General features: G+C 41.2%; 1 protein-coding gene across 1 annotated transcript in view; it reads left to right on the top strand.

The window, feature by feature from the left end:
• Positions 1-6,491: 6,491 nt before the first annotated feature.
• The window catches only part of LOC116687811 (polymeric immunoglobulin receptor), a gene marked incomplete in the record, with an annotated part of 13,335 nt that continues 10,389 nt past the window's right edge, over positions 6,492-9,437 (top strand). The window contains 3 exon segments of the mRNA XM_032513453.1: positions 6,492-6,634; positions 6,927-7,229; positions 8,896-8,972. Coding sequence (XP_032369344.1) covers positions 6,589-6,634; positions 6,927-7,229; positions 8,896-8,972 — 426 coding nt within the window.

The raw sequence follows: 9,437 nt of genomic DNA, 5'->3' as shown, positions 1-9,437 counted from the left end.
CAGACCTGAACCCCATGGAGCTGTTGTGGGAGCAGCTTGACCGTATGGTACCAGGAAGTGCCCATCCAACCAATCCCACTGGTGGAGCTGCTTCTGGAAGCGTGGGGGGGCATTTCTCCAGATTACCTCAACAAATTAACAGCTAGAAGGCCAAAGGTCTGCAATTCTGGAATTGCTGCAAATGGAGGATTCTTTGACCAAAGCAAAGTTTGATGTAAAAAAAATCTTATTTCAAATACAAATCATTATTTCTAACCTTGTCAATGTCTCGACTCGATTTTCTGTTCATTTCACAACGTATGGTGGTGAAGAAGTGTGACTTTTCAGGAAAACACTAAATTGTTTGGGTGACCCCAAACTTTTGAACGGTAGTGTATATATTAGAGCTGGGCAGTGATTAAAATGTTAAATAATTAATATTAATTATTAATTTAATTATTAAAAATTAATTAATAATTTCCGTGATTAATTGCAAATAATCGCAAAATGAAATTCTGAATTCAAAAGTAGTGTATATAGTGCAATTGTTTTTTAAATGTTCTGCCATTTGAACGAAAGTGCCGTAACATTTGTTCCGCGTGAACTTACCAGCATTTTGTTTATAAAGTAGCAGTTAAATAAAATATTCAGTGTACATCTCAACTTAAACATAAAGTATTTATCATGTCAAGAGATGAATTCCATCTGGTTGGAACGGGATGCATTCGCAACTCCTACTTATGTCCATGTCCTTATGTCCACGTCCTTCTGTTGTTGCTCTAACTCTGCAGCCCTTGCTGGACTGGGTTTAGAAGCCCACAACTTTACTGCACTTCGCAAGGACACTGTCAAACACACTGTTAAGCAGAGACACTGAGGGACACAGTCCAACGCTCTGTTAAGCAGAGACACTGAGGGACACTGTCCAACGCGCTGTAAAGCAGAGACACTGAGGGACACTGTCCAACGCGCTATTAAGCAGAGACACTGAGGGACACTGTCCAACGCGCTGTAAAGCAGAGACACTGAGGGACACTGTCAAACGCACTGTTAAGCAGAGACACTGAGGGACACTGTCCAACGCGCTATTAAGCAGAGACACTGTGACAGAACGCTGGAGTCCGTGCGCAAAGCAGGGGACATGATCAGAAGGCAGAAGGCTCACAGCAGCGATCAGATTTGTATCTATTTGTACTATCTGTCCTAACTGCGGGGACTTTGTTTGACACATTCCACTGCTGTGCAACTTCAATACAGTGTCCCGCGCATGTCTCAGCATAATGTCCCTCCTTTGTTTTCATTCCAGTCAGAGCATGTGAATGCAGCGCCCACTTTTCATCAGAATAATGCACCGTAACTCCAAGATAATTCTGGTTACCCAGTGAGTCCAGTAGTCCCCAGTGAGTCCAGTAGTCCCCAGTGAGTCCAGCAGTCCCCAGTGAGTCCAGTAGTCCCCAGTGAGTCCAGTAGTCCCCAGTGAGAGAAAAAGCGGGTGCATGTTGTAGCATGGTCACTTCTTTTGCAGTCCTCTCCTTTTCATACAACTCGTGCATTCTTATTGTGATGGTGCGTGTTGAGGGAATCTCATACCTGCCGTCGTTGCGATTCTCAGACCGATGGCCCCCACCAGACCGATGTCCTCCACCAGACCGATGGCCCCCACCAGACCGATGTCCTCCACCAGACCGATGTCCTCCACAACCCTAATGGGCCTGGAGTCTGTAGCTATGGCATTTGTTAGCGTCTCTTGCCTTTGTTTATCTCTACCCCCCCCCCACGCTGCATCTAACGTAGCCTGCTGAAGCCCCGCCCACTGTGTGTTTTGTTGAATGATTGGCTGGTATCAACTGTCAAGGGGATATTTCAGACTGGAAGTACTCTGGTGATAAGAAAGTTCAACTTTGCAGTATTTACAAAGCCTGTGAGCAACAAACTTTTACAATACTAAAGAAATAATAAAAAACTGCGTTAACGCGTGATAAAAAATTGTCTGCGTTAATTAATTAATTAGTTAACGCGATAATAACGCGTTGACTTGTCCAACCCTAATATATATATATATATATATATATATATATATATATATATATATATATATATGGCAAATTCTGACTTGAAGTTACTTTTATTCAACCAGCAAGTTTTTTCTTGATTAGAAATGACACAGGCGTCTCCCAGAAGATAATAAGACGATGTACAAGAGGCATCATTTTGGAAAAACATATTACTCCTCTTTTATTTACATTTGAACAAAAAGTGGCATGTCAAATGATTCATTCCCTTTGCAAACTGTCAAAGTCTATGGGAAAACCAAAGATCTCTAACATTCCATATAGTCCAAGCTGTTTTAAAGCATCCTAATTACCCTGATTCATTGGGAACAGCTGTTTTAATCAACTCAACAGGTGAAAAACAGAAGCTCTCTGCTCTTGGTTTGTGGACAGTCATGGCTAAGACCAAGGAGCTCACTGAGGACCTGCGGCAGTCAGGAAAGGGCTATCAGACCAGATCTAAATGTTTTCGAGTTCCAGTGGCTACAGTGTAAAGTATTAATAAAAAATTCAAGATGTTCCACACTATGAAAAATGTCAGAGGACGTGGTTGGAAGCCAAAAGTGGCCAGGAGGATAGTGAGAGAGGATCACCACCAAGGCCATCCTGATGAATCTGGGCTCTGCTGGTGGCAGACAGTCCAACGGACACTGCACACCGCTGGGTTCAACGGGTGCAGACCAAGGACGACACCACTTCTCCAGAGGACACCACTTCTCCAGATAACCAAGGAGGACACCACTTCTCCAGAGGACACCACTTCTCCAGATAACCAAGGAGGACACCGCTTCTACAGATAAGACACACAAAAGCCCGCTTGGCCTTTGCAAATGCTCATCTGGACAAAGAAGACTTCTGGTCTTCTGTTTTATGGTCAGATGAAACACAATGATGTAGCCTTGACTTGGCGTAAAAAAGGAGAAGCCTTCAACCCTAAGAACACCACCCCCACTGTAAACATGATGGTGGGAACCTAATGTTTCAGCCGGTGGACCAGGGAACCTAATCACAGTAAACGGCACCATGAAAATGGAGCAATACATTGAAAATCTCAACAACAACGTCAGGCAGTCTTTAGAGAAGCTTGGCCTCGGTGATTAGTGGACATTTTAGCACTACAACAACCCAAAACACAGCAACAGTGGTGAAGAAAGGGGTAGCAGACAAAAACATGAACGTTTTGCAGTGGCCCAGCCAGAGTCCTGACTTAAATCCCACTGAGAATCTGTGGAGGGAGCTAAAGACCAGGGTGGTGGTAAGGAGCCCCTCCAACCTGAAAGAGTTGGAGCTCATCGCTAAAGACGAATGGGCAAAAATACCAGTGGAGAGCGTTTGATTGCTGTAATAGCCAATAAAGGCTTTTCTATTGACTATTGAGATGGGTATGAAAAATTTTGGACATGCCACTTTTTGTTTAAATGTAAATAAAAGATGACGACTGTGTATGTATGTATGTGTGATGTAGTTAAGGAGAGCTTAGAAATTATACAAAGTATTTAATAGAGTGGGTGGCAGACCGAGGACAGATTTTCTGTGTACCAGATGCAGAAAATATACATCTAATGGTGGTCATCATACAACGTCATTATGGGGACCACAGAGAATACTCTTACAAAGTATCTCCACCCCCAGATAACTAAGGTATCAACATGCACACTTAGACATACTCTTCTAAATCAATTCATCATATACATAACTATCCAGGTCCAAAGATCTATTTTCCATGAAGCACAAAGTACAGGTCATGACAAAAAGATAAATTGCAAAGATTCCACATTTTATTTTTACGTTATATTTACAGATGATGGCTGCCAGACACCATTTATTCAAACTGGGTACAGAACAGATAAAACCACCATGTGACAGAGGAAACTCCACAGCCATGTTCTTCTGCAAAGACAACGGTCCAATCTGTGAGGATATTTTATCAACTAAATCTTCTCTGATAGTTGTTTTTTTACCAAGCTTTATAATAATAATAATAATAATTCATTTTATTTATAATGCCCTTTACATTTCAAATGAAATCTCAAAGTGCTACAGTAGAAGGGAGTTAAAAACAGTTTTACAAAAATATGTAACAAAATCAACAAGCAATAATAAAACACCATAAGACTAGCTTTGGCACATTACATTTAATCTGTTGTATACCTTCCTACTGTACATCTCTAATATATATTACATCTATTTCAGTGGCTCCAGCTCCATCAGGTCATGGTGAGGAAGCCCTTCAGTTGGCTGAACCCTCCTGCAGCAGATAGACACTGCTGGAGGAGTTGTGTGTGTTGAAATGAAGCAGCCTGTCTTTTAGTTCTTAGTGTGGTTGTGTCTCCTGCAGGGGGCTCCTTGGAACCTGGAACCATAGCTGTGGTCGTCTGCGTGGCTGTGCTGGGGCTTCTTATTTTGGTCCTCGTCTGCAAACGTAAGACACTTCCTTGAACACACACGTACATTAATATGAGTAAAGCTTTCATTATTTTATTCATTTCTACATTCAATAGTCAGGCATAAAACCTTTTTCAAACATCAACAGGTGGAACAGGTCAGATTGTTCCTGGTCCGTCGTACACCAGGTCCCACTGGGATGATCCAGATCAGCGTGTGATTCTGCTTCTTCATTTCTTCCTTTCTTTTTGCAGGATTTCAACGTTCAAAAAACACAAGAAATGGAGAAGAGAACAATGAGGTTAGTGAACATGGGTCTACCTAGCCATACCAGCTAAATGCTAACATTAGCATGCTAGAACCTTTGCCACTCTGGTTAGTGCATGTTGTTAGGATCAAACATGAACAGTCCTCCTGTGTTGGTCTTTGTTCTCTGGAAGGATGGTGCCTATGAGGAGATACAGGAGCGCCCCCAGGAGCCAGGCTCAGGAACTGCACTCAACACTATTTATGTCACGGCCAACGCTCCCACAATGCCCTCTGCCTCCTCGCAGCTTTACTCCACCGTCAACTTCCCCAACAGCTCTGGAGAAGCTAGTGGAGACACATATTCTACTGTGCGGGACAGCGGCCGTAGTCCCCCCCACCCTGCTGTCAGTCATCCATCCAGACTTCCTGAAGACCCTTTCTATTCTACGATTAACAGCCCACAGCAGCACTGACACCAGTCCTGACACTCCTCACTTCCTGTTGCTGGGCTTCTGCACCAAGGTACCAGATCAGACATGACTCCGCCTCTGACATGGAGGGTCACTGGGAGAGAAGGGGACTCAGCATGGAACGGCTGCACAATAAAAACATCTCATTACAACTTGTGTGTGACCAAAACTGTACATGTCAAAATCTAACAAACAGATTAATATGTATATAATTTTTAAATCCTATGGAAATTGTTGCATCAAGATGCATCGATGATCGGTTTAGAATCAAATTGTTGGCCTCTGAATCGGAATCAAATCCAGAGTGTCCAGAGGACCCCCCCCCCCCATAAGTAACCGGTTCTGCAACCAGTACTGCAGTTCAATACATGTCCAACTACCACCTGAATAAGGATCGCAGAACTCAGCTATCACCTCTGATCTATATTCATCAATAATAACAGTTCAGTTGGATAAACTAGAAAATCATCACAAACAGCACCGCTTTATGTCTCCATCATCCTTTGTTGTCTCATTTAGCAACTTGTTAGCCACCGCCTGTTTTAAGACTCATAAAAGCTTCAAAATTCATAAGTGGAGTATTTACCTAAGTATATCATTAGAACAAAATGGAAACATCCCCAAAGCTTGTGTTAACCACAAAATGGGAAAATGCCAAACATGCTACACTACTGCGTAGTTGGAAAAAACCTGGACAACACGTAGTACATCAACAGAGGATTGAGGAAGGTAAGATATGTGGGCGTATTCTAGACCCCCCCCCCCCCCTCAGCAGGGGCGTCTTGTGGCTTTGTGTTGCTTGCAGGAAACTCATTGTGTGACATCATGTCGGCGTAATATAGCTTGCGAGATTGATGATGCAACGCTGTAAAATACTGGCAGACAGTGGGGGATGTATCATCATTACTACTAATATGTTTATAGTCATTGCTTTTAATTATTAGGATCCTCATTAGGTTGTCTGAAGGAGGTTGTTGTTTATGACAGCTAATGGTTTAAAAAAGGCTGAAATTGACACTGCTGAAACCCCCAACTTCCCATTTATGAATCAATAAAATCTCTTGCTTCTATTTCTCATTATACTTTTTCCAAGTCAGTTGTTCTCACATTTAGGAACTGATGTTGATATGATTTACTTATTAAATCAAAGCCAAAAAATTTAAAAAAACTATTCTACTCATTGTGGCGTTTATGTCAGGGACTTTCTAAAACAGTCTATTTCCTTTCTCATGACTATTTCTGTTTACTGTGAACAAAAGGGTTAAAAAAGGAGTTATAACTGTGAAGAACAAAAAGGGGAAGGATAGAGACAAAAGTAAGGCAAGACATGTTGAGTAACAGATTATGACAGATATTCAGGAAACCCAACCTTTGAGACACAGTGATCAGACAGAACTGAAATAACCAGCTGGAGATTAATAATCTGACGGAGGATCTCAGCATCCAACACCACCATGATGAAGAGCTTTCTTCTACTCATCCTCTCACTGATGACAACAGGTACAACACATACCTCATCACTCATAGATACACTCATTAAAATGGACTTGCATTTGAAAGTATAATTTCTGGAGATATTAGGAGCAGGAAATATGAGAAAAAATATTAGTAAATATAAAAAATATACAATCAGCCAGTGTAACAGGACTGACCACTGGTTAATCCTGAGAGTGTCTCTGATCAGGTTCCAGAAAGACAGGCTGGGTTCTGTTGATAGAGATCATATCCAGACTGCAGCTCTCAGATTGATTCACTATCTGACATGATGGGAACTTTTCTCTCTGATCTACAGGCGGGGGGGCCTCATCTGATGTGGAGGGATGCAGAGACGGATGGGTGGACTTCATCTGCAAATATCCAAAAAATGATAATTGTCAAGGAGATGTAGTTAATGTATTTAAGAAGGGCAGCCAACCAATCATACAAAGTACTCTCAAGAAAATGTGGCAGACCAAGGACAGATTTTCTGTGTACCGTGATGGAGAAAATAGGAATCTCAGAGTGGTCATCAGACAACTTCAACAAAGGGACTTTGGGGAGTACGAGTGTAAATGTGACCACAAAACTGAAAGTGAGGATGTGGAGTTGGAAGTTGGTAAGAAATGCTGCTTCTCCTTATCACTGTCTCTCATGTCCTTTGTTAAAGCACTTTGTAACTGTCAGAGATGCAGTAACGAAGTACAAATACTTCGTTACTGTACTCAAGTAGATTTTTCTGATATTTTTACTTTACTTTACTATTTATTTTTGTGGCAACTTTTTACTTCTACTCCTTACATTTTAACACAAATATCGGTACTTTCTACTCCTTACATTTTAAAAATTGTGCTCTTCACCTGTTAGCTAGTGGTTTTAGTGTGCTCTTCACCTGTTAGCTCGTGGTTTTAGTGTGCTCTTCACCTGTTAGCTCGTGGTTCTGGTGTGCTCTTCACCTGTTAGCTTTGCACGTTGGTCTTAATGAAGCATCAACAGTTCACCTGCTGTATTCGCATGAGTTTTTTTTTGACTGAACTCCAGATTCTGTAGTTCAGTTAACAAGTGGATGGAAACTTAGCTAGAGAGAAGTTGTCTCCGTGCGTGTTTTAACAGACACACCTGGGGCCAAGTTGGAAACCAGAATCAGCTTTAATCCAGTCCTAATCTAGTCCTCAACTTTCACATCATTTCACTGGAGTTATCCTTATTATTGTTTACGTCATCAATACCATATTCAATCTAAAAGGATGGGAATACATCTACTGTACGTTGCATTTGACACACGACTAAGAAAACTCAACAGATTCAGCACTCTGCATTCATTCACAGCAAATCATTGAGGCTTGATGGCGCTAACGTTAGCACATAGTAGTATGGATGGTGCTAACGTTAGCACATAGTAGTATGGATGGTGCTAACGTTAGCACATAGTAGTATGGAGGGCAACATGATTGAAAATGAAGAAAACAGCAAGACATTCCCATCATCCTCAACCTTATCTGAGAGAGATGTTTGAGAGTAGACATCAAGAAGGACTCCTGGCCAATGTGCTGGGGAACTTCTTCATTAATGTCTGTTTAGTCATTCATATTTTAATCCTTTATTTTATTTCCAGAAGCCATATTTGAGCACACACATAAATGTAGATTCATTTTTATGTTAGGGGGAAAGATTAAAAATAGAAACTGGATCTGTGAATTCTCACAGAATCACAACTGAATTCATATCTTGCTAATAAGTCAGAATCTTATTAACCTGGAGTCCCAGTCTCTGTCATAATAATCATATATGTTATGTTTTAGGCCTATTGGCAGACAGCCATTTAAAATGTAGCCTTTGCCATATAAAGACATGTCCTCCATGTCCACTGAAGTTCCTCAGCGTCTCTCTAGTAACATCTGTGTGCTCCGGGTAGCTTTCACAAGGCTACTTTTACTTTTATACTTTAAGTAAATTTCCAAGCTTGTACTTTGTTACTTTTACTTGAGTAAAGAAGTGTATTCAGTACTTCCACTTTTACCGGAGTATTTTTTAACACAAGTATCTGTACTTCTACTTAAGTACGGAAAGTGAGTACTTTCGCCATCTCTGGTAACTGTGTTAAAGAGTATCTCCACCCCCAGATAACTAAGGTATCAACATGTCCACTTAGACTCTTCTAAATCAAGTCTTCATCTACAAAACTAACCAAATGACAGATAATGGAAATCATTTTGCCATAGAGCACATAGTACCAGGCATGTTGGAAAGATTTCATACATTTTACCTTTCTTGTTTATTTACAGATGTCGGCTGCCAGACCCCATTTAATCAAACTGGGTACAGAACAGTTAAAACCACCATGTCATGTGACAAAAGAAACTCCACAGCTATGTTCTTCTGCAAAGACGTTTCAGACAGTGGAAACAACGGTCCAGTCTGTAAGGATTTATTTACTAAATCTAAAACCAAGTCAAACAGGTCCTTCACTCTCCTGGAGACCAGCAGTAGCTTCACCATGTCCATCAGTAATGTGTCCTCCCAGCATGCTGGGGTCTACTGGTGTGGAGTGAAAACAAATATAGGAAGAAACAGAGCTGCACTCAGAAAAATCCAACTGAAGGTTGAAGGTGAGAAACAGACATCTGACACTTTTAGGTTTGATTTATCACACATATAATGAAGGTGTCTCTGAAATATGATGTTAATACACTAACTGTCTCTCTGTCTGTCTCCAGAGACTATTACTAACTTCACTAGGTCTTCACCTGTTGGAGAGAACCTCACATACTGGTGTGGATATCCAAAGGGTACTCTGTTAAAAAAATTCATCTGTAAAGGAGAAGAT

Source organism: Etheostoma spectabile, chromosome 4, assembly GCF_008692095.1.
Source record: "Etheostoma spectabile isolate EspeVRDwgs_2016 chromosome 4, UIUC_Espe_1.0, whole genome shotgun sequence".
Lineage (NCBI taxonomy): Eukaryota > Metazoa > Chordata > Actinopteri > Perciformes > Percidae > Etheostoma > Etheostoma spectabile.
Note: the sequence above shows the minus strand (reverse complement) of the source record. Positions and strands in the feature narration are given on the sequence as shown.